Source organism: Zonotrichia leucophrys, chromosome 3 (genome assembly GCF_028769735.1).
Source record: "Zonotrichia leucophrys gambelii isolate GWCS_2022_RI chromosome 3, RI_Zleu_2.0, whole genome shotgun sequence".
NCBI lineage: Eukaryota > Metazoa > Chordata > Aves > Passeriformes > Passerellidae > Zonotrichia > Zonotrichia leucophrys.
This window is the reverse complement of record NC_088172.1, coordinates 98,792,545-98,817,068: the sequence shown is the minus strand read 5'-3', so window position 1 is coordinate 98,817,068 and position 24,524 is coordinate 98,792,545. Positions and strand designations below refer to the sequence as shown.

Sequence of the window (24,524 nt, the reverse complement as noted above, 5' to 3'; positions counted from 1 at the left end):
TTCTATCCAACTGTGCCAGTTGATACCACAGAGACCTGGTCTTGCATTTTCAGGCACCCAACCTCTAGCTTCAAGAAAAACCTGGGTGGGAAAAACAATGAAGTTTGCATGGCAGCTCATCCTCTGTCACTAAGATGGTGCCTGAGCATGTGATACTAGAATTTAACACATTTGTTACTGTCATATTTTCTGAAAAATCCCTTCACCTGGGATTTTCCTCCTGGGAAGCTGAGAAGCTTCAGAGAAAAAGGAAAACAATTTTATCTGATTTGCTTCTCTTGTGTTTTGCTCCTTTGGGATGTGTTTGGAGATTGTTTACCCACAGGTGGTTTTTTCATTGGTTTCATGTGAATTGTTTTGACTCAGTGGCCAACCAGTGCCAAGCTGTGTTGGGACTCTCTCCAGAGTCACGAGTTTTCATTATTATCTCTTTAGCATTCTGTAAGTATCCTTTCTGTATTCTTTAGTATAGTTTAGTATTCTTTAATATAACAGAGTATCATAAAATAATTAATTAGCCTTCTGAGCACATGGAGTTAGATTCATCAGTCCTTCCTTCATCGGGGCACCTCACTCACAACACAATACACATTAGTGAAAAATATCTGAAATGGCCTAGAAATGCCACTTTAAACAACAGATGCATTCAGAAATACTGAGAATCACTGTAATTAAGCATTGTGACTCAAAAGATGTTCTAAAAACTCAGCTCAGAGAAAGAAGACAAATCAAAGCCAGGCTTTCTTTTCAATGGCTCATAATGAGAAGCTCACCAGCAAAACCAAATTTCACTGCATAGCCCCTTGACTGGAGTTACTGTGAAAGATTCTACTTAATGTTAGTTACTCTGCAAAAGGCAGAGTGGGTTTGCTGTCCTCAGAAGACTACCTGGTATTTTCATTTAGATACGGCAAAATATTCCAAACAATGAATGTTTTTAAACAGGTAATGTACTATAACAATGTGAGAAGCCAACTCCCTCTAAGCCTTTTTCTTTTCAAATGTTTTCAATCTCAAGGTTGTGCCAAATTTAATTCTAGTCTCCAAATAAATAGATTTTTTCCCTTTTCTGTCCCTAAGTTTAAGCCATTGAGAGCTACAGAGGCAGTGGCAACTTCATAGGCCCCAGAAAAATACTCTTTTTGGAGTAAAATGAAAAATGCCTCTTTTTGGAGTCTTGTAATTTTTTTTTATTGTGGAGACCAATTCCATTACCATTTTAAAATAAAATGAGATTATCTCCATAGAGCATCTCAACTTTTAGGAAGTGAACAATTTACTAGAATTTGGTGCATATAAATTCAGTGTGTAGTTCTCAGATAGGAAGTAAAAACAGATAAAGTGGATTGAAAATCAGATTACAAAACCAGATTATATCCACTGATGTCCTCTATAGGATTTCTTCATATAATTTCCTTCTTTTCTTCTCATTCTTTGCTTATGTGTTAGTGAACAGTAAAAAAAATACAAAATTCTAGGATTATAAAGTTTATGCTAAAAATCATTAGTGGTCTAAGCAATACATGTCCTCAGCTGAGTTATGAAACAAGGTTAAATGGCAAAGTAGTGCATACTGCACCTGCTTATCAGTTGTAGGCAATTCAACAACCTGATACTCTGCAGAGATCAAATTCAGCACCTGATAGAATCATTGTCATTCCCAGTGAGGTGATGGGGAGCCAAGCTCTGCTCTCAGCTCTGGTGGTACAAACTGGCACGTGCAGCTTAGTCAGCTACATCACCCCAGATTACAGCTTTAATTAACAGAGGAATTTGGATATGCTTAAATCTAGGCTGCCTTTCTGGTTCATTAGTTAAAACTGAGTTTACAATCCAAGGCACTTAATGCTCTCCTATAGCAGATGCAGCAGAAAATGATATTTACTCCTAAAGCACATGAGAGTTCAGAGGCCTGCCATGGGACAGAGAGGTCCAGGCACACAGCTCTTAACAAATTCTTTCAAGTTTTTAACTCATTGATACAGGCAGTAGGGGAGAAAGTGGTCATCCCATGCTCAAACACAGAGAAAGCAAAGTCTTTCAAAAAGGAAAACTTGTGCCACAGAATGAAAAGGTGAGAAAGAAAACATTAGCATCACACGACATTCTTCAGCTTTTGAATTTCCAAATTACTTTCCTGCCTCCTTCAGCAAAGAGGAAAGCCATTAACATAAAAATCACCATCTGGCTTCCTCAGACTGGCCCAATAAATCAATTTTCCAAACCACAGCTGACTTCACAAGAGACTCCCAGTTCATTTCCACACTCATCCTTCTCCAAGAGCTCGGTGCTCCCTGTTTCTGGAGCAGCCCCAGCCCCCGGCCGTACTCACTGCATGGGCTGGGTTGCACTGGTCGATGGGGCTCTTGAAGTCTGTCCGAAGCTCATCGAAGGCAATTATCTGAAAAACAATTTTTTCAAGTCCTGTAATGAATGCTCCTTCAAACACTTGTTTTTCTTAAGGGACTAATCAAATGCATTGCCTGCCTTCCTCACTTTCCAGGGAAAGTATGGGAAAATAGTTTCCCTGACACACTCCCTTTAGAAGTAAGTAGTTAAAACAAAACATGGGATACTCCTACGTATGACACCTAGAACTCATTAATCTGTCACTCTGCAAAATCATATCTATAGCCTTTTCAGTGCTGCTACTTTCCATATTTCTTCCTTCAAATCAGCAAGATTTCTTTTTTCAGATTTCCACATGACAGAAAACTACTTCACAAATGAATACATCTCCATATTTGATGGGAAAAGTCATTAGCTGCCTAAAACACAGAGATGCATCTGATATAATGTTCCAGGTTTAGTACATAAACAGCCTGTTTTTATTAGTTGTTAAATCTACCTCAGATATTAATTCTGAATTAGTAGCAGTTTCACCATTAAGCTGCTATTCATTAACAAGCACACTCCTCAAAAGACAAAGCACTCTAGAGCAAACATGCCCTTCCTAGATTCTGGTAGGTTTTAAAACTTTACTTCACACCTCATTAATGGAGAGATGCCTTTTGCTCAGGTCCTTTGGTTTCCTCCATTAACAGATGGATTGAGACATCCTGGTAAGCACTGGTTCTTTTAAAGTACAGCAGACAATTTGTCTGTAAAAATAATAGTGTTTGATAGCATTTTCTTGGAAGATCTTGAGTTAGACCTATTGAAGAGCTAGCATTTTCTTGGAAGACTCTTTTCTTGGAAAGAAACCAGCTGTAATAATCCTCAGCACACTTCATTCAAAGATCTCAAAGCACATTCTTAACTTTGTGTTTGCATTCTAGTAATACCTTTTCTGCTGCTTTTGTCTTGCTTCACCCAAGGAAGGAAAGCTCCCTGACAGGCACCACATAAAGAGATGTTAAAAGAGTGATTCCTTTTCAGACACTTTACAGCCTAAAGTGTCTGTTCTTAATAAAAGATGATGGAAGTACAAGGCAGCAGGTCTGGTAATTAGCAGATGAGTGCAACAGCCATTCCTTGATGTGTAACAGCGTGCCTGCAGCCTGGCTGCTCAGAAAGCAACAAACTGGCTGTCAGCACAGACCTGCTGCACAGCCAAAACACATTCATTTAACAGAGATGCAAGGCAGGAGAAGAAAACCTGAAAATGGCCTGTTCTTGAAGCACAATAATATGGTGAAAGGCTCGAGAATAAAACCCAGAGCTACAATCCATGAATTTCAGCACCACTCCACATCCTGCTCTAATGCTGCATTCATCCCACTGAAACACATTTAAAAATCCAAAGTGTGGCATTTTACAAGAGCGCTCCACAGAATTCAATTTATTCAACTATGACAAGTCAAAGTGGCAGAATAAACCACAGAGGGAACTATAAAATGCGATTACAAGTGAAGCATTTCTCCCTATGGATGCAGTATCTTTCCAAGTTAGGAATTAGATCTGCAATGGTAAAGAACAACTGAGAGAAGCTGTGAGGGGTTTTGCAGTACATTTGTGAAGAATAAGGCTCATGACACCTCTGTATTTAATATTTCTTGGACAGGTCTTCATGGCCTCCAGCTGGAGCAACTGCTAAGAGGGTTACACGTGAACAGGTGAGTCAGAAACAATAGAAATCTGCTGGATGTCAGCATCAGCACTGACAGAAAGGGGGAAGGATGGAAAAGAGGTCAGCCTCAAATACACTGCACATTTATGTTTACTTATATTTTCTTTTTTTCCTCCTTTTTTTTTTTTTAACTTCATCAACTGTCGCAGACATGCTTTATGAAAAATCCTTTCCTTAGGATTTTTCCTCCTGAGAAGCTGAGAGGGCTCAGGAACAAAATGCAAACACTGATTATCTGCCACTGTGGAATGCAACAGGTAGATCTTTGTTTAGCCCATGTTAGTTATTTTTAATTAATGCCCAATCACAGTCAGCGGTCTAGGACTGTCTGTCCAAGACACAAGCTTTTGTTATCATTCCTTATTATTCTATTCTTAGCTGGCCTTCTGATGAAATCCTTTCTTCTATTCTTTTAGTACAGTTGTAATGTAATATATATCATAAAATAATAAATCAAGCCTTCTAAAACATAAAGTCAGATCCTCATCTCTTCCCTCAACCTGAGACCCCTGTGAACACCATCACAACCAACATTCCCAGCTCTGTAGCCAAACCCCACTCTTTATTTGCTGGCACATAATTAATGTTCTGCTTGCATTATATGTAAGTACACATAATATACATCTGACAGGTATTTTAGCACATGGTTTTCACAGAACCAGTAAGAGTAAATGCAATAGTCTCACAGACAAACCTTTGGAGATGAGCCTGCAAGTTATGACAATGTTAAGAGACATTCCTGCTACACCTGAAAGAGACTAAATTCTGGTTTCAAGCACATATGACTGGAGGAAAGTTTCTTCAATGAAAGTTTCAGTGTCTCTCTGGAAGGAAGAGGTTGACAAAAATAAATCCTCCTCAATTTATTTTTTAAGAAGTTCCATAATATTTTTATATTATGTTAAATCTCCAGAAATAGAAGTCTAGTGATGACACGAAAATACCTATTTTAATTTATGAAAAAGCACATTCCTATTTCCTATTTCTCAGTTACAGTGAAAAATGATAAAGCATAGGCAGGTTCAGAATTAGAGGAATATAAAGAAACTCCCAAAGCATTTTGGGAGCATGGTTTTCTTCTGTTTTGTTGTTGGGAGTGGGGTGTGCTGGGGATTTTTCATTGCTTTTAGATCTAGCAATGTGGTTTGTCCTAAATCTAAAACCTCAACTGAGTATAACTGTATTTTTTTAAGATTAGCAGTTGCTCACAACACACTGAGTAATTGTGCAACAAATTATATTATATTACTGAAAATACAGCTGGGCTGCAGCAGAGTTTGCATAATTAATTAGGAAACATCTTCCTCTTTCAATTATAACTCTCATTCTGTGGCAGTTTAATGGCCTGGGGCGTTGAGTGGCTGGAGCTGCCATTTTCCCATGTAAACCCCAAATAACCAAGAACTTGTCTCCATGAAGCATTCACAGTGCTCCCAGGGGAGCTGCAGTGCTCTGACCACAGCCAGAGGAACAACCTTGTGCCTGCTCCCTTTTGAGCTGGATGCAGCTCATCCTGTGTCACTGCCACATTCTCTGAAAAATCCCTTTGCCCAGGGTTTTGCTGCTGGGAAGCTGAGAAGCCTCAGAGAAAAGGAAAACAGTAATTATCTGATTTGCTTCTCCTGTGTTTTGCTGCTTTGGAATGTGTTTGGAGATTCTTTACCAACAGGTGATTGTTTCATTGGTTTCATGTGAATTGTTTTGACTCTTTGGCCAATCAGGGCCAAGCTGTGTCAGGACTCTGGAAAGACTCATGAGTTTCCATTATTATCTTTTTAGCATTCTGTAAGTATCTTTTCTGTATTCTTTAGTATTCTTTAATATAATAGAGTATCATAAAATAATAAATTAGCCTTCTGAGAACATGGAGATTCCTTCATCATTCCTTCCTGCCACAGGGCACCCCACAAATCCAATAATCCTGATTCCCACCCATTGCCTGAGCAGAGCTGCTGAGTGCTCTGGGACAGCACCTGGACACTCTCAGGGGCTGTTTCACCTCAGGACCTGCCACACTCACAGCATCCTGAGCTCAGCAGCTCATCTCATCTCACCCTGAGATAATGAAATAGATCCCAGGCAGGGCACTCCATAAGAAATTACATTGTTTCACCCCTGTAAATGAATGTATTTTATAAAGCATCCATTATCTTTCAGCTATCCAATGTAATTTGATGGAGGGTGGCAATCAAGACTACAAATCATGCACCTGCATGGACATCAGCAACCCAGTCTCTGCAAAGGGCACACAATAAACACACTGCTCCAAAGAAAAATGACCAGCCCCTGGTCACAAAGCTGAACAGAATTTGGAAACATATTCCCAAATGGAAACATGCAAACTAGAGACTGGTTCTCACAAAATGGAGAGATTTATATCTATTAGTAAACATTAATGTTGTACACAGTTTCATAGACAGAGAATAAGGACCATCTGACATTTATTTAGGAACTTAAAGGAAAAAAAAACCCAAAACACCAAGTTATCTGTTGACTTGCAAAGCCCTGTGAGGAAAAGAAAGAGTGCATCAAGTTTAGCAATATTTTTTATAATTACTGCAGAAACAGGCCAGGGATTGAATGGACAATGGATATTGCATTACCTTCTGTCTTGGGGAATTTTCCCTGTGAATCCACACTACAAATCACTGCAGGAAGTTTGTTCTGCCTCTGCCCTAGCCATGTTTTTCCTAGTGAGAGAAGTGTACTTGTGTGTGTTTTCCACCTAATAAAATTGAAGTTCTATAAAAATACTGCTTGCAGTCTCTGGTGATTCACACCATCTGCAAGTTTCCAAACTCCCAGTACAAGCCAGCAAGGAGTTTGCCCCAGTTTATACACATAGTGCATCAATGAGATCGTGATGACAATACAGGTTTCAATTGCAAGTATATTTATAAAATTTGTTTTAATTGCCTGCACTCTCTCTGCTTATCAGAGAGACCATACCAGTTTTGAATAAGGAAGTATTCACACAAGACCAAACGTGAATTTTGCTTTCTTTTTATGCTTATGTACCCACCAAAATGAAAATTTCTCTTGATGTTAGAAATTAGCTATGACATCTCATTTTTAGGGAAGATACTTTTTTTTTTTTAATCACCGAGCTCTTACAGAAACATATTTTAATTGAGAATGTGGTGGTTTAGGGTGGCAGTGAAGTTGGTGTAGGTGTGAATGCAGTGACAGCAAAGAAGTTGGATATTATTGCCTACTGGCATCACAGGAAAGTTAAGATAAAACAGAACTTGATGACAAGCACACCAACCACAGAACAGAACAGTAACACCTAACATATGCTTCCTTGCCACCACCCTGTCAATGCACCACCATCCCATATTGAAGGAACTGTCTTTAATGGTTCTTTCAGACAATTTGTCTCCCCTGCACTCTCCCAGGCAGCTTTCACAGCACCCAGGCTGACTGCAGGTCAGCACTTGGACAGAAGGGGGGCAGGATTAGGAGCTCCTCAACTTCATGGCTGCCCAGCAAAGGATGCAGAGAGATATTAACTGTGTTGGCAAAATGTGTTTGAATCATGAGGAAATTGGCTGAGGTACTTGGCTGGATTTTGTTGGGCAGAAGCAGCAACTGAAACAATGTCAGTCAGGTAAGAGCCAGTTAGGGAGAAATGAAAAAGGACCTGGAAGGGAAATCACTGCCTGGGTGGGAGGAAGCCCATAAAGAGCTACAGAGAACAGGGACAACAGCAAAATGACAGATTGGGAGAATGTTTTTTTGCTACCCAATTCTTATCATGATATGAAGTGAACCTGAACAAGAAATTTATCTATGAGTTGTTCTTCATCCCTCTTTGTTCTCTGGTTGAATTGATCCGCCTAATGTTACCAAGCATGAAAGATATTTCAAAATTGTATGAATGGAGGGGTGTTGCAGACATCTTTTATGGAAAATCCTTTCCTCAGGATTTCTCCTCTTGAAAAGCTGAGAGGCCTCAGGAACAAAATGTAAACATTGATTATCTGCTGCTGTGGAATGCAACAGGTGCATCTGGGATTGGCCCATGTTGGATTTTTCTAATTAATGGCCAATCACAGCCCAGCTGGCTCGGACAGAGAGTCTGAAACCGCCTTTGTTATCATTCTTTTCTATTCTATTCTTAGCTGGCCTTCTGATGAAATCCTTTCTTCTATTCTTTTAGTATAGTTTTAATGTAATATATATGATAAATAATAAATCAAGCCTTCTGAAACATGGAGTCAGATCCATCCTAAGACTCCTATGAACACCGTCACAGAGGGTTGACCTGCCCCAAATTACTCTGAATTTTATGCTTTTTATCATGTTGTATTTCCTGTCTATATCCACTTGTTAAGCATCTCCTATTAAAAAAGGAAAGAAGTCTCCAGTCTTGGTTTTCATCATACCTCTCTATGCCACACAGTAGCTTCCCAGACCAGTGGATCTGACATGCTGGTGTTGATGAGAACCTCAGCAACAGAGCCAAATCAAGGGCAAAGAAAAAAGTGAGATGGAAAGTATTCTTTTCTTCTCTTCTCTTTCATTTTCTGAGTAATTAATTCACCACATATTAATAAAAGTAAACAATACTAATTAACAATGTTTTGCAGTTATAGATCTGCCTCCAAGGCAATGAAGGTCTTAACAAAGGAAAATATAATTTCCATTTTTTATACAAGGGAAAAAATGAAGCTCAAAGAAATTAAATTATTTACAGAATCAGTGGCAGAAGAACCAAAGCCTCTGGATTGTTGCACCATACAAAGTTTAAGGGAAAGAGAGAATACTGTCAGTACACTAATAACATGAGAAGTGAAACCATGCCCTTCTGCCTGATTATTGTGCTGTTGTTCATCTCTAGAGCAGAACACTGCTTTAAACAGAGCCTTTTTGGATTAAGGTTGCAAATGGTTTTAAGTCACTCAAGGGTAGAAAATTGTTCTATTTGTCAGATTTCACACTAACAACTGTATGGCATTTCCTTGCTCTACTTAGCTTGAATTTCACATGCTGCCACCATTAAACAACCCTCCACACAGAAATCCAAACTGTGGCTCTATCCAGGGCTGCACAAACACCTGAGCACCCAGTCTATATCCCTTTCCTCAAGTTCTTTTTCTGTAAAAGATGCTGCATTTAGGACAACATGATTTAAACTTTTTAGGCTCTAACTGGAAGCTTAAGCTAATTAAAGTAATGAAAATCTTAGTGTAATTTCTCCAGCATTTAAGCCAGATCCTAAGGTTTTTCTAATAGAAAGTCCAGTATGCAAATTTAAAAATGCATAATCTCCATTCTATAAACATGACTCAAAATTATTTCCTACCTACCAGTGGAAATACAGAGGTATAATTGTAAATACTGATGAAAATCCATAGAGGAAGGCTCTTTTGCTGAGAGCATGTGTGCACAAACATGCCAGCCTGCACTGCTATATTTACACCTCTGTTTTTCCCTGCATAGATAAAAACTATGCAGGTGAAAAAGTAGCAAAATAAAAAACAACCCAACTCTATACAGATAGACAAAAGCAATATTACTGCATCAGCTACACAAAATCAGATCTCCAAGCCTGCAGTGAGGTGCAGGGGAAACCACTAAGAATTAAGAATAACTGTTTGACAGTCACTCAAAGCAGTCCAAACCTATTGGCACAAGCACGAAAAACTCCATCCACATTGGGAAAAAATACAGAAATTTATTTTCAGGAATACAACCACACTGTACCAAGTTTTGAGTGCCTTGATTGGAAAGTTACTGTGTCCATGGTACCAGTTATTATTGCAACACTGCAGATCACAGTTTGGAAAAGCAACCTGATTCCTGAATGTAAAGAACTCATGTTATTAATTTTGGCAAAACCACTAAAACCCTCAGCAACTGCAAAATTCTGTTGTGCACACAATGTTTCCAGAAGGATGATTTGACAAGCATCTATTGACAGATTCCTACAACTCGTATAAAATGAGCTTTTAAAAATAATTTCATTTAACTGTAAGGTGAAACAGTTTTTACTGGCTAACAACAGGACTCTGGTCACAGATTTCACTCACTCACCACAGATACTGAAATGTCTTCCCCAGTCATCCTGAAAGTGAGATGTCAACCCCCTCCTGCAGCAGAGACAAATGTCCCCCTGATTCACCACAGACAGAGATGACCTGGGCTTTTATCACAACTTTATACCCACTCGCTGTCTTCCAGTCTACAGCAGCTGAAATGCAGCCAGACAAAATTCAGCTGTGCACATATAAAGTGCATTTTGTTAAGAGAAGGAAGACAAGCAGCAAGCTGTGCAGGAGGGATGATGCTAATATAGCTGTACAGAGCCTGCTTCTAAATAGGTTAATAGTTTTGCTCCCTGCAGCTAGAACACATTTCCAAACAGACCTCAAGCAGAGGAGGAATTTTTAAGGTGTGTCCAGACTGCCATCCTTCTTTCCCTCTCAAAGGATTTCATCATTTTGTTGTCACAATTCTTCTTTTTTCCTTTTTTTTTTTTTTTCACCTTACTTTACTGCATTCGCTACAGGGAACCAGTTCAGAAAGCAGCAGTGTTCTGTGAATCAAACACACTCCACAACTCACCCCTCAGTGGGACACAAACATTTGCTACCAGTAAGAAGGCAAAAAACCCCACATTTTCAATTAGCACCTAAACTGGTGAATACACCACATTGCTCTGAACAGAAGGGAAGCTTTCTTGGACACAGTGATGCAATACTTCCATTTAATCACATTCAGTGTGGTAGAAATTATTCTTCTACCTCAGTTGGCTGAAGACTCCATGGGTAGGTGGTGAGTTAATGTCAGGGTCTGAACCAAAGGCAGCAGGTATGGTTGGCATTCCCAAGCTCTTGTATGTGTGCTCTTCTCTTTTTTCCAATAAAATCTTACAGAGCCTTTGACAGTGTTTCCCACCAGCCCCAAAGGCACAATATCTGTGCATCATTGTAGGCTGGGGGAAATACAGGTGGAATCTCTGCAGCAATAGGGAACAGAGTCTCCCACACTCCTTGTGCTTTTGACACAAGCATGCTGCCAATATTCTCTTCATGCATATGGTCTCCTCCTCCTACATGCACTGGGGTACTTAATGTGGATTCCTTATAAAACAAACAGGTTTTTCAATTTAGATAACAAGATCAAAACCTTTTAAACATTTCAGTCTCTAACTGCTTCTGATCTCTTCAGTCCAGCACCAAAACCCCAAGATCAGTTTTTCACAGAGCACCAGTGACATCAAACTGACATGTCATTACTGGGAACGCTGTCACTTCTTAGTTAGGTATTAACCTGATGTGATGGTCAGGACTTGAAAAGCAAACAACCTGCTACAAGAAGGATTCCCAGCCACAGCCACACATTCAGCAAACCAAGAAAAGGTGTCACAGCATCACAGAATGGGTCAGGTTGGAAGGGACCACAGTGGGTCCAACCTCTCTGCTCAAGCAGGGTCATCCCAGAGCACACAGAAGAGGATTGTGTCCATGGCTCTGGAATATCTCCAGTGAGGGACACTCCACACCTCCTCTGGCCATTCTGTTCCAGTGCTTGGTCACTGCACAGGAAAGTTCTTCCTCACAGTCTGGCTGAACCTCCTGTGCATCAGTTTCTGCCCATTGCCACTTGTCCTGTTGACTGGCACCACTGAGAAGAGCCAGGCTCTGTCCTCTTGGCACCCTCCCTCAGACACTGACAGACCTTTGACGAGGTCCCCAATGTGTTGTCCCTTCTTGAGGCTAAACAGGCCCAGCTCCCTCAGCCTTCCCTCAGAAAGGAGATGCTCCAGTGCCTTGATCAAAGCAAAGGTCATCGTAACAAAGTCCTACAGATTCTTGCATCAGCTTTGTCTTCTGTCCTGGAAAGGATGTAAACAAGGACAACATCTGCAGACAAACTCAACGAGCATATGTATAAATTTAGGCCAAAACTTCACCCCTAGTCTTGATGTCTTCAATGGGCCAAGAGGAAATGATGGGAGTTTGGATCCAAGCTTTACAGCTGAGGTGTCAAACTCAGATCTGTGGCTCTGATCCAGGGAATATCTAGTGCAGATGAATTGGTTTGCAGGTCCCCCAAGCAAGCAGGGGGAGATGAAAGCAATGTGATTTTCTGTCCATGTCCAGGAGAGGCTGCAGAACTCTGCTTTCAGCACCAGAGATAGCACTGTTTTGCCCTTGCTTCTCTTTACACTAAACTCCATATCAACTAAAATAACACAGTAAGAAATTAAACAACTCTGATGTCTTTCTCACAGCCCCTATATCACAGATGCATCACTACAGATTTGTACATCTGCTACTTGCAGAGGCCAAATTCCTCATTATCCAGTTTTTTTCACACCAAACTGGGGACAGGCTAGACATGGGTTGGTGAAACGTCTGTACAAGAGGCTGGCCAGGTGCACAAGGGAGCAGGAAAGGTGACCTGGTTACAGTGGACCAATAGCTGGTTTATTCTGTATGGAAGCAAGATAACTGCCTGCCTATGGAGGTGAGAGGGTTTATTCTTCTGCCCTTGGTTTTCCTCAAAATTACAAACAATCTCTAATCTATCTCACCTTAAATTCAGTGTGCTCCCATGCAATGTTTCTACTTATCTTTTAATTCTCACCAGAATTATAGTATATGCAAGGAGAAACACAGAGATGCACTACAGCCACAAAGCTCCATCTTCATAAATTATTCTTAAAGTGAACTGAAGCACTTTTTTCTATTACTTAACAGCTCGAAGCTGATAATCCAAAGCTAGGAATAAACAGACTGTTTCTGCAGAATAAATTCAGGGACAGGGTAGTAAACAGATGGGAAAATGTACCAAAATAGGTACAACTAGAAAAAAATATTTGCCCCAAAGAAGACTGTAAGAGAATGAGATCAAAAGAGAAGATTCTTTCCAGTATCAGTAGATAAAAGTCAGGGGTGAGAGACTGGCCAGCTGGCTGGTGCTGTCTCTAAGCAAGTATCCAGTCTTATCACCACAACACAATTTGTTCTTTTCTTGAGCTTGCAAAGACTCCCACACATTGCTACAAGTTATTATTTTGATATTTTAAAGTTCTCTTATGCTGACACATGCTTGGGAGAAGCATTACCTTCCTTTTCCCCACACACTCCTTAGTTTTCCTTTCATTGCTGCTGATACTTTTCCCCCCTCTCCCATGTTCTCCATTCCTGAGAGCAGCAATTTATGCACATTCACCAAAACCCAGGAGTCACATAAAGGAATCTGGGTTCTGTCACTAAAAAATCTGTTCAAGCATGTCACACATTACACCATACCCACACAGAAGACTCATAACATGGGCTTTCCAAAAACATCCACCACCTGAATTAACCACACCTTCTGGCTTCAGTCAGCCTCTTCTGCCCAAATAATTGCCTCCCAAATGAGAACGAAAACACAGAAATCTTCCCTATTGTTAGTCCCCTTGCTCATACAAGGATTTTCTTCCTCTCATTTCCTCTTTCCTTCACATCTTTCTCCCTGAAGTCCTCCCTCCCACAGTTCCATTTTCCCCCTTCCCACGTCATTTTTATTCCCTGTTACCCACTCAGCAGTGGGGTTCTACTAAAGCTGTCTCAGAAAGAAGCCCGTGGGAGGCAGGAATTCGGCTGGATCTGTGCTTCCCGACTTTCAGGGGCACAGCAGGAGCCCAGCTGGACCAGGAAGAGGCAGGACAATGGAACAGGGGCTCTTCTAAATGCAGGCAGCACCAGGCAGGGATGACCACATTAAAGACCTTCCCAAGTTTTCTTTCTTGGCCAAAAAGAGGCCAGGCAGAACTTGGAGGAAATAACTCCAAGGCCAAGACACACACACAGATGTGTGTGAAATGGCCTTCAGCCACACAGCTGTGTTTGCAGGGCTGAAGCAAGGGTAAGCAATAAAGCAGCACTGGAGCTGTGGTTGCAGAAAAGAGGCAAGGGGAAGGGACACAACAACGTGTAAAAGTGATCTAAAACTGAGATTAAAAGAACAACACCCAAAAACATCCTCATCTGTTCAGCCATGTTCTCATAAAACTCCTTAGTTTAATTACAGGAGCATGATTAAGGATAAATATACATTTCAGCATAGCTCCAAACAGGCCTGTCACTTGGATGATCAGCAAATCAATTTTCTAAAGGATCTGCTAATAGTGTTTATATAATACTGAGGGAAGAACAACTCTGAAGCACATGCAATCAAATTGATTTCAGTGGAGCCTTCATTATGTTTGCTTATAAATGCCCATTCTGTGAATGTATGAAGAAGTTTCTAGTTAGATGCTGATACAATGTGAACTATTTAGCCCAAACTCATAGCGTGATAAAATAATAATGCAACAGAAGATTGACTAAACAATTACACACTTGAAACCGTGACTCACACACAGCGTGAAGATGGTTGGCATTTAAATGCATTTAAAAAATCAAATGTCATTCTATTAAAAAAATGGTGCTTGTATCAACAATGCCTGGCACTTGCACACTATCTGGTATGAGATAATTGCAAGGGCTATAAGTTGCTAATTATTTCCATTTTACTGTCAGTTTCCTTAATTCTTTAAGCTTTGGTTTCTCCAGCAATGTGCTTAGACTTCTGGATGTATTTTAAAAAACCCAACCTATATTTGACAACTAGAATATGACATGACCTGCAAAAGCATAGAAATACAAAAGGACACAAGACCAACTCAGATTTTTCATGACCTGTTACATTGGTGAGCCATGCACAATGGGAGAACTCAGTGATGGCACTACCTCTTCATCTCCCCTGTGTTCTGCTTCATGTGCTCACATTATCAAAACTGGAGCCACAAGTTCAGCACTCCTGCAGTATCTTGCTGAGAAAACCTACTTCCATTGTCAATGTTTTGTGATTTTAATGTAACTTTCCACAATGACAATCCTAAAATAAATCCTTGCTTTATAGCAATACCTTTTCAATGGGAAGCTGAGAAAAACGTAAAGACTTTTGTCCTTCCTTCACAAAGTGCACTGATGGCTCTCTGAATTTAAACCTACCCTCTGTTCAAAGCCATTCCCTCTTGTTCAGTTCCTTGTAAGAAGTCCCTCTCCAGCTCTCTTGTAGGCCCCATTCCAGTACTGGAGGGTGCTGGAAGGTCTCCCTGGAGCCTTCTCTTCTCCAGGCTGAACAATTCCAATTCTTGCAGCCTTCTCAGGGTGCTCCAAATCATTTACCATCTTCATGGAACTACTCTGGACACACTCCAACAGCCATGTTCTTATTATGCTAGGGATTCCAGAGCTGGGCACAGCACTCCAGGTGGGATGTCAGGAGAGCAGAGTGGAGGGGGAGAATCCCCTCCCTTGACCTGCTGGTCACACCTCCTTTGATGCAGCCCAGGACATGTTTGGCTTTCTGGGCTGTGAGCACACATTGTCAGGTCATGCTGAGCCTCTCACCAACCAACACCCCCCAGTCCTGCTCGGGGCTGCTCTCCATCCATTCTCCACCTGGGCTGTGTTTGTGCTTGGGTTGCACCTGACCCAGGAGCAGGATCTGGTCCTTAGCCTTGTTGAATGTCACAAGGCTCACACAGGCCCACCTCTGCCACCCTGTTCTTCTAAGTCTTCTGATGTTTACATTTTTGTAATGGAGTTTCTCACACACTTTCATGTAAATAATGATTGTTTTGCATTCCCTTCTGGAGGAGGAGAGAATTGATGAACTGTTAGTATGACCAGTGTGGCTGGAGAAGTGGCAATTTCATCCTCCAATCCCACTTTCAGAATTCTGTAAATATGGAGGTCCAGAAATGGCCTTTTTTTTTGCCTTGGACATCTCAGCGTGCGAGTGTCGTTCATTTTGTGTTGTGTTGTGACACACCTCTCCAGCTGTCAAGGTCCCTCTGGATGGCATCCCTTCCCTCCCAGGTGTTGACCGCACCCCATGGCCTGGTGTCCTTAAACCCACCAAGGGTGACCTTGGTCCCACTTTTTATGTCACCAGAGAGGTTTGACAATTCTGGTGGTTCCAATTCCCACCCCCAAGAAGCACCACTTGTCACTGGTCTCAACAATCGAGCTGCTGACCACAACCCTGAGAGTGCAACTGTCCAACTGATTCCTATTCCACTGAGTTATCCATCTGTCCAATCCATGTCTCTCCAGTTTAGAGGCAAGGATGTCACTCAGGACAGTGTCAAATGCTTTGCACAAGTCCAGGCAGATGACTCCTCCTCCCTCATCCATCAACACAGTAACCCTGTTGTAAAAGGTCACCAAATTTCTCAGTGTGATTTGCCCTTAGTGAGGATGTGTTGCCTGTCACCAACCATTTCTTTCTTTTCCTTAGCATGGCATCTAGGAGGATTTTCTCCGTGATCTTGCATTCAGTTTCCTGGGGTGGATTCCACAGAAGTTAGCACAAAACTTTTTTCAGGAGAATGCACCATAAGGACAACGTAAAAGTCAGAAGCTGCACCACAGAAATTCCAGCCGTGCGTAAGAAAACAATGTTCACAGTGCAATGAATAAGATACTGCAACAAGTTCTCAAACTTGCAGAATCACAGAGTGGATCAGTTTGGAAGGGACCACAGTAGGTTTCCTGGTCCAACCTCCTGCTCAAGCAAGGTCATCCCAGAGCACACAGCACAGGATTGTGTGCACATGGCTCTGGAATATCTCCAGTGAGGGACACTCCACAGCTTCTCTGGGCAATCTGTCCCAGTGCTCAGCTGCAAGTACAGAATTTCTCCTTCGACTTCCTATGCATCAGCTTCTGCCCATTGCCTCTTGTCCTGTTGCTTGGCACCACTCTAGAAGAGCCTGTCCTCTTCACACCCTTCCTTCAGATACTGACATGAATGAGGTTCACTCTCAAGGCAGAACAGGCCCAGCTCCCTCAGCCTTTCCTCAGAAGGAAGAGCTCCAGTCCCTTGATCACCTTTGCACCCTCCACTGGACCTGCTCCAGCAGCTCCATGTCTCTCTTGTACTGAGGAGCCCAGAACTGGACACAGCTCCCCAGATGTGCCTCACCAGGGCTGAGCAGAGGGGCAGGATCATGGACCTTGACCTGCTGACAACAGTTTTCCTAATGCATCCCTGGATACCATTCATCTTCTCAGCCACAAGGGCAAACTGCTGTCTCAGGGACAGCTTGCTGTCCAACCAGGCTCCCAAGTCCATCTCCACAGAGCTGCTCTCCAGCAGGTTGTTCCCCAGCCTGCACAGGTGCCTGGGGTTATTCCAACACAGGTGCAGGACCCTGAATTTTCCCTTGCTGAACTCCAGGCAGTTCTTCTCTGCCCATCTCTCCATCCTGCCGAGGTCCTTCTGAAGTCTGCAGAGCCCTCTGGGGTATCAGCCTCTCCTCCCAGCCTGGTGCCACCAGTGAACTTGCTGAGGACACATCTGCCCCTTCATCCAAGTCATGGATGGGTAACTAAACAACACTGGGCTCAGTACCAACCCTTAGGGGACACCACTCTCCTGTGCCATGGGTAACAGCCCTCTGAGCTCTGCCATTCAGCCAGCTCCACATCCACCCCACTGTCCACTCACCCTCTCCACACTTGCTGAGTTTGCCTGCGAGAATGTTGTGAGAGACAGTGAGGAAAGCGTTGCTGAAGTCGAGGTGGACAATATCCACGGCTCTCCCCTCATCCATCCAGGCTGTGTTTCATCTCTCCACCCATGGAGAGTTCATAAATGGTCTGGACAGGACCTTCAGCAGCCTGGCTAACTTGGAAATTAGGCCTGCCTTGAAGAAGAGATTTGACTGGATGATTTCCTAGATTTCTTCCAATCAAAATTATTCTATGAACCTTTTACAATTTCTTTTAAGATGAACAAGACATTTCTGAAGTTGTAATTACTAACAAAGAATACAGGAACCATTCAGTTAATAAAATCACTTCTTGCTCTCTGCACACCATCGCGGTCACAAGTTGAATTTTTAACGGAGAACTTCCAACTGTGAAACTCTGGAAGGTGACCTAGTAAATCAAACAGTATTTGACATTCTTCTGCCTTTACCCCATCAGCTGACTCTGCCCTGTGACTTTAAGTGACTCTTTTCAGAGTGGAAAAAACAACAATTCTTACCTGTTTCATGTGGGAGAGACACTTTGTTTCCACAGAAATTGGAAGTGTTTTCCAAACTATCATCACCAGAAGAGTAAGCCTCCCAGTATCCCCAGTTTGCAGCTTAAATGAGACCTTTTTCCATTGCCTGGTAGAGTCACCTCCAGCTGTCAGCAGCCACACTGGTTATAAATGAGAGGCATGTCTGACAAAGAGGAATGGGTCAAAGAGATGTCTGTTATCTGTATGGAAAACATTCTCTGCTGAGCTTCCTCCTCCTTCTGAAAAATACTTTGCTAAAAGGATATTTATGTTGGGGTGAGGGCAATCCACAAAGCCAGAGGTCTGAAGGCTGAATTCAATGTTTTAAATTTGATTTAATGGAGTATGTGGTGGCTGAATAAACAAACACATGTAATGAGCTATAAACTCATGCCTCCAACTCAGTCTAAGAGTTTTACTCATGGTCTAATAAAATATGACAGCTATATTGCCTTGCTTATTAACAAGCATAGCAGTTACTTAAAAGCACTAGAAATACATTCTTTACCAATTTGGATATAAATCCCTTTAGTAAGTAGATTTTACAACTAATCCTAAGACCAAAAACCCCTCGGATATATGACAACCAAATAAGATTTAAATAGCTCTCTGCACATATTGTGGGAGGCACGAGACTCCACAGAATAATTTATTTTACACAGATAATGGAGTCACTGTGCCTTGTGAGGCATCCAGAATTGCAGCCAGTGGCAAACACACACAATTTAAAATCTTTCTCCAAATAAATCTCATCATGACAGTTCAAGCATACTCAGAGATGCTGCTTAAGCCTGTGCTGGAGCCCATAGACTGACTTCTGTGATCTTTTTAATTATTATTTAAGCATGGCAAGGTTACTAAACTGAGATATAACTCTTTCCCAAAAGAAAAGATACAGTTTGCTCCACAGCCTGTGCTGCCTGGCCTAATATCTGTCTGTCAGCATTAATGTGACAAACTTCTGAAAGAAAAGTTGTAAGGGAACTGTCAAGCTATGTTATAGCCAGGGCAATCTGGCTCTGCTGTCTTTAAAAAGAGTGGAAATATCAGACTCATTCCTTAAACTGTCCTGACTATAAAACCTTGAGGGACAATGTGCTTAGCTGCTTGGGCAAGAAAAGACATTTTCAAGAAATATGTATAACACACAGCAATAGCATTTGTGCTCCGCTTCATCAAGCATTAATCTGATTTTATTTTTAAGCACATAATTAACCATCATTCTCAGAGAAATGCATTAATGACTCATCAGAGAACAGTACTGAACTTCAATGTCTGAACAGAATTCAGGCTTGACCAGAAGTCTGTAAGGAAATGACAAACTTTCATTTCTAGACAGGCTCTAAAGCATTGCAGAGAGGTTAAATTGAGATGACTGGCAGCCTTCACCAGAGAGAAGCACAGGTTCAAGTCAGACCACAGATCTCTTTGCAGCTTTCAGGTAGGGCAGAGCTCCCCTCCAAACCTCAGCTACAGAAACAATAAGACACAGATAACACAGAGAACACTGACAGATCAGCACTCAGTTTGTGACCAAAGTGTTTTGTTCAACTGAATTTGCTGTCAAGCCAAGCTTATGTGCTTTTTATGTATATTCAAAATTAAGGCTGAACAATTTATCAAAAATCAAACTAGGAATTCTATGAAGAAGCCTAAGCAAGTCAGAAACCAAATACTCATCAAATTCTGCATCCACAACTCTTTGAGAGCTTTTGAATTTTTTACCTGAGCTGTTGAAACTTGAGTGCTAATAATTACAGTCCACATCACCAGGATGCTACAGTGACAACAACCAGAAGTGGCAACATCTTACATGTGTATAGCACCTTCTGTCAGAAAGCAAAGACATTTTAAGAATAGTCTTAAATAAAGTGACAGGCAGTACTTGCAGTTTAGTTCCATTACTCACACTTAGCAAATGAGAAAACAAGGCATAGATAACTCAAGATAAAACACAAAGCCATTAGCAGAAACAACACTGAATACAGATTGCAAGGGCTTAATTCCCTGGTGTTTGCAAAAAAAAGGATGCTTTGATTAAAACTACAAGTCAATCTTAGCCTATATCACTCTGTTCAGTCACAGCCTGCCACTGTTTTTAATTATACTTGTGAACTTGTAACTGTGAAGTGAAGCCAAAGTTATATTAAGTAGTTTATCAAGATAAATACTATCCAAAAGAAAAATAATGTGGCGTGGGGGCCATAAACCAAAAAACCTCCATCCTCTGCTGCTTTATTCTCCTTAAGCTTGGCTCAAGTAGCTGCCATCACTTTCGACACACGCCGCTCTTGTTGTGCCAAAGGGCTGTTCCTGGATTCATCTGTGTTCTCAACTATATCAAAATACTCCAGAAAACATCCAGTGTGGCACAACATCTCACACTGGCATTGCCAATTTTTTCACTGGCATGATACCCCTGAAACTTTCTGGCAATCCTTAGGTTGTGAAGCAGTCATATGCAAAGATTTGCTTGTACGACTTGAAAAAGGGATGGCCCACCACGGAAATTCTTTTCTTTTTAACAGTAATGTTCTTGGTACTTATGAATTGTTTTGCCATGGATCACTTTGAAAAGGTCTTTTCTTAAAGCTTTCCTTTAAATAACAAATCTCAAAGCAAGTCTTTCCATCTTAAAATATCACCAGAAGGGAAGGACTCAGATTACTCAAAACCAATATGCTTTAAGAGAACACAGTGCTGCAGGACTCAACACAAGCACATCCCTTTTTAACTGAGGAGAAATAAGGCACAACTTGGTCAACTTCAGTTAACTTCACTTGAGACAACTCAGTGGAGCTACACTAGAAATGAATGTGCTGTGTCAAGTCTTGTTGGGAGTTCAAACAGATTTGATACAGCTCAGTTCCATGTTAACAAGAAGCTAAAATCTTAGTTCAAGATGATTTAGGAATGGAATGAAACTGATCAGTAAAAAGCTGTATATAAAGAAAAAAAAGAGCTGAGGACAGCAAAACAAAGTGCCTGTGATAGTTAGCAGGAGGACTAACACAGTTCTGGAGCTTCCAACAAGATCAGATGAGAATATCAAATGATGTAGTTAGTAGAGCAAATTTTGCTGTTAGTTGTATCACACACTTGTATAGGGTGTTCCTAATACTGTGACATTACACCCAGAGGAAATTTGGTCACTGAACAACCAAAATGCTGTAAAAATTCCTGCACCACAGAATGCAGTATATGAAGATTTTCAAGCCTTTTTCTTCCACTTAATATATATGAGTGAAATTCCAGCAATAATACATTCAGCTCTGCACAAGAATTATCGTTAACAAATGTTTCTTGATAATTTCTAATTTGGTTTTGTTGGGAGGATTTTTTATGACAGACACCTCTGGCTACCTATACAAGAAAATCAGCCAGAGGCAGGAAAAATATTACAATATATTCCTGGTGTCTGGAGGACTGTGTGCATTTTCAATTCCTATGAAATGCTCTGAGCAGCTTCATTCTGTCTGCTTCCAAAGAGTAAGGAGCACAGGAATGTACAGACAGTCTAACTTCTCAGAGCAAAGGCACCAGAAAAGCACAGTGTCCAAAAATAAAAATCCTCACCTTACTCTCTTGTTTTGGTTGTACAGTTTTTATTATACTTCTTAGATCAATATGAATGAAACTTATAATTCATCTGACTTTCCAGCAAGGAGAAATTGAAGTTTTGTTTGATCCGCTGTTAAATCATTCCAGATATATGCCCAAACCTCATTCAGCTTCACATTAGAACAATATCAAGTCCAATGCTACAGTTTTTATCGTTTAAAATAATTTGCAAAATATAAATTCTTATTCTCAGAAATCTTCCAGAGTGTTAGGACACGCAGATTATTCATCAACTTATTCTTAGCAGCAGAATGTCTTAAAAAAATAAACAGGACAATGTAATTATGGGAACACTCCTCTGCCATTATTAGAGCCTACGTGCCATATATTTACTGTCCCTTACCAGTATATTATAGTGGAAGAAAAATCAGGTCACAGGGAAGGAGTAGGAGTTTTGTTTCCGGGGAAGATTTTCACTACTGAGATGTTTAAGGTGAAAGAAACTCCTATGACTCAATACATAACTTAGAGAAGAAACCAGACTGCACCAGTTCACAGAGAAAGGATAATAAAAGTCCTTGTGTTCTGTGTATGTGGATAACATGGACACCTAAAAGTTTATTTTGGCAGGGTGTTAAATCTGTTATTCCATGGCTTTCCTTCACAAACCATGTATTTAATTAGAATTTTTCTGTTTACTAGAAAAGATAGTGCCAATTCCTTCACTCTTACAACACAAGAGCATTTCCAGCCATTTTCCATTTCAATCCCTCGACAATTTTTTCAACAGATGTAAGAAACATGCAGCATAAACATAAGTGTATCAAGCAAAGGTTTTCTTTCCTAGTTGCCTTTACAGAGCTCTTGTACTCAGGGATTGCTCTTCATGAGTTTATAGAATGAAAGTTAAAAAAAATGTTTCAATAAGAGTAAATTTGCAGTAACTGCAGTCATTTATGGGAGAATTATTTGCCAGATTTGCTACAAGTCCTTTATGAATTCACAGGACATCAACTCCAGACTCTCAAAAAAGAGGACACAGTGACAGACTTCAAACACATAAAACAACCATTAAAATTGCTGCAGTTTAATTTGTAGCTAGAGATTCAAAGGAGAACACACTTCTAACTCTAAGCCCCTTGAGGAAGCTGTGGAATTCTCACTTTTGGAGACCTAAAGGTTTGCAGAAGAGGAGGAGAGAAAACATGAGTAATAATCTAAATTTTACTACTCCTTTTTTCAGAGTAGTGCAGTAGCTGCCTGCTAGAGATCCTTTACAGCCTTACAGTACTTGACATCACAACATCACAGCTTTGTGGTTTCCTTAATAAAAAAATAATAAAAAAAGAACTTGTAACAGTCCCATGAAGAGTACAAAATAATTAAATTTCAAAGCATTCTTGCAACAGAATGATTTCTTTCAGAGTGCAAACACAACTAAGCTAGCAGCTTTACTTCCATTTCAATAAAAACAAACTCTGCAGCTCCCTTGCTTGTCAGTCAAAGAGGATTTTTCTTTTAATCATACTCCATCAGGTAGCTGTGGAAGCATCCATGAGACTCACTCAATATTCCAACTTACCCTGCTCCATCCTGAATGCTTACAGCACGGAGTTATCGTGTGGCACACACAAAGTGTAATTAATTCTAAAATATGTAACAGTTCAAAAGAATTGCAAGTTACGCATTAGAATGATCTCACATCTTCTGAGTTACACGTTTACGCCTACCACAGGCACCCAGAACAGCACGGAACGAGCAGCAGCCCCGTGGAGTGAAATTAACAAAGGTGGACCACAATGCGCGGGTCGTGTATCAGAAGGACGAGAGAGTTTCTCATCTAACTTTTTAGGAAGTTATTAAGGGAAAACACAGTATCTGCTTCATCAGACACGGGGCTGTTTCCCCGTCACAGCGCTCTGTTCGCAGGCGAGAGAAGCGGATGGTGTTACCCGGAGAGCGCCGAGCTCCGCCAGCACCGCGGGGCCGGGACAGCGCTCCCGGCAGCGGGGACCGAGCTGGCACGGACCCCGGGCTGCCACGGACAGACAGACCCCGGGCTGCCACGGACGGACCCCGGGCTGCTACAGACAGATCTCGGGCTGCCATAGCCCCCGAGGTCCCACAGACCCCGGGCTGCCATAGCCCCGTGGCCGCGGCTCCGTACGCTCCCAGCAGTGAAATTAACACGGTCCCCCACGCAGAGGTCTCAGGAAAGCTCCGTCCGCCCCGGCCCCACCGCGGGACGCCGCTCCCCGGCCGCCCGGGCCAAGGGCTGCTCGCCCCCGCCTCAGCCCGCCCCGCTCCCTCACGGCTCCCTCACGGCGCCGGGACCCTGCGCGGACCGCGGCCGGAGCCGCCTTCGGCGCGGGGGCTGCGGGGCTGGGGTACTCACATGCCAGATGGCGAAGAAGATGAGGGCGGCGCACAGCACCAGCGACAGCATGTAGCAGAAGGCGGCGAAGGTGAAGGCCATGGCGGGGAGAGCCCTCCGCGCCCCCCTCCGCCGGGCGGGAGCTGCCGGCAGGAGAGCGGCACAGGAGCCCCCGGCCGGCGGAGCGGGCAGCGCCTCACGCAGCCGGCGCCGGGCGGCCACCGCCCCCCGCAGCAGCGCCCGGGCCCGCCCCGAGCCCCGCAACGCCCCCGGCCCGGCCCGGCCCGGCCCCTCGGCCGCGATCCGCGCCCCCGGAGGCTCCACCCGGGGCGGGTTCTGCCGGCGGGATGCGCTGGGGGTCCGGGCTCGGCGGAGCGCGGCCGGCCGGGGGCTCCGCTGCCGCTCGAACGCGTCTGCAGGCAGAGAGAGCCGCGTGTTCCTGACTGAAATCCTGTC

At 42.2% G+C, this 24,524-nt stretch overlaps 1 protein-coding gene across 2 annotated transcripts in view; it reads right to left on the bottom strand.

Moving 5' to 3' along the window:
• CNIH3 (cornichon family AMPA receptor auxiliary protein 3) overlaps positions 1 to 24,281 on the bottom strand; it is a 53,816-nt gene extending 29,535 nt beyond the window's left edge. For both annotated transcript variants that reach the window (XR_010439654.1, XM_064709477.1), the window contains exons 1-2: positions 24,090 to 24,281; positions 2,333 to 2,401 (exon numbers count right to left, since the gene is read on the bottom strand). Coding sequence is in view for 1 of the 2 variants with exons in the window: in XM_064709477.1 (XP_064565547.1) it covers positions 2,333 to 2,401; positions 24,090 to 24,170 (150 nt within the window). In the remaining variant the exon portion in view is untranslated. The remainder of the gene's footprint in view (positions 1 to 2,332; positions 2,402 to 24,089) is intronic.
• Between the last annotated feature and the right edge of the window lie 243 nt (positions 24,282 to 24,524).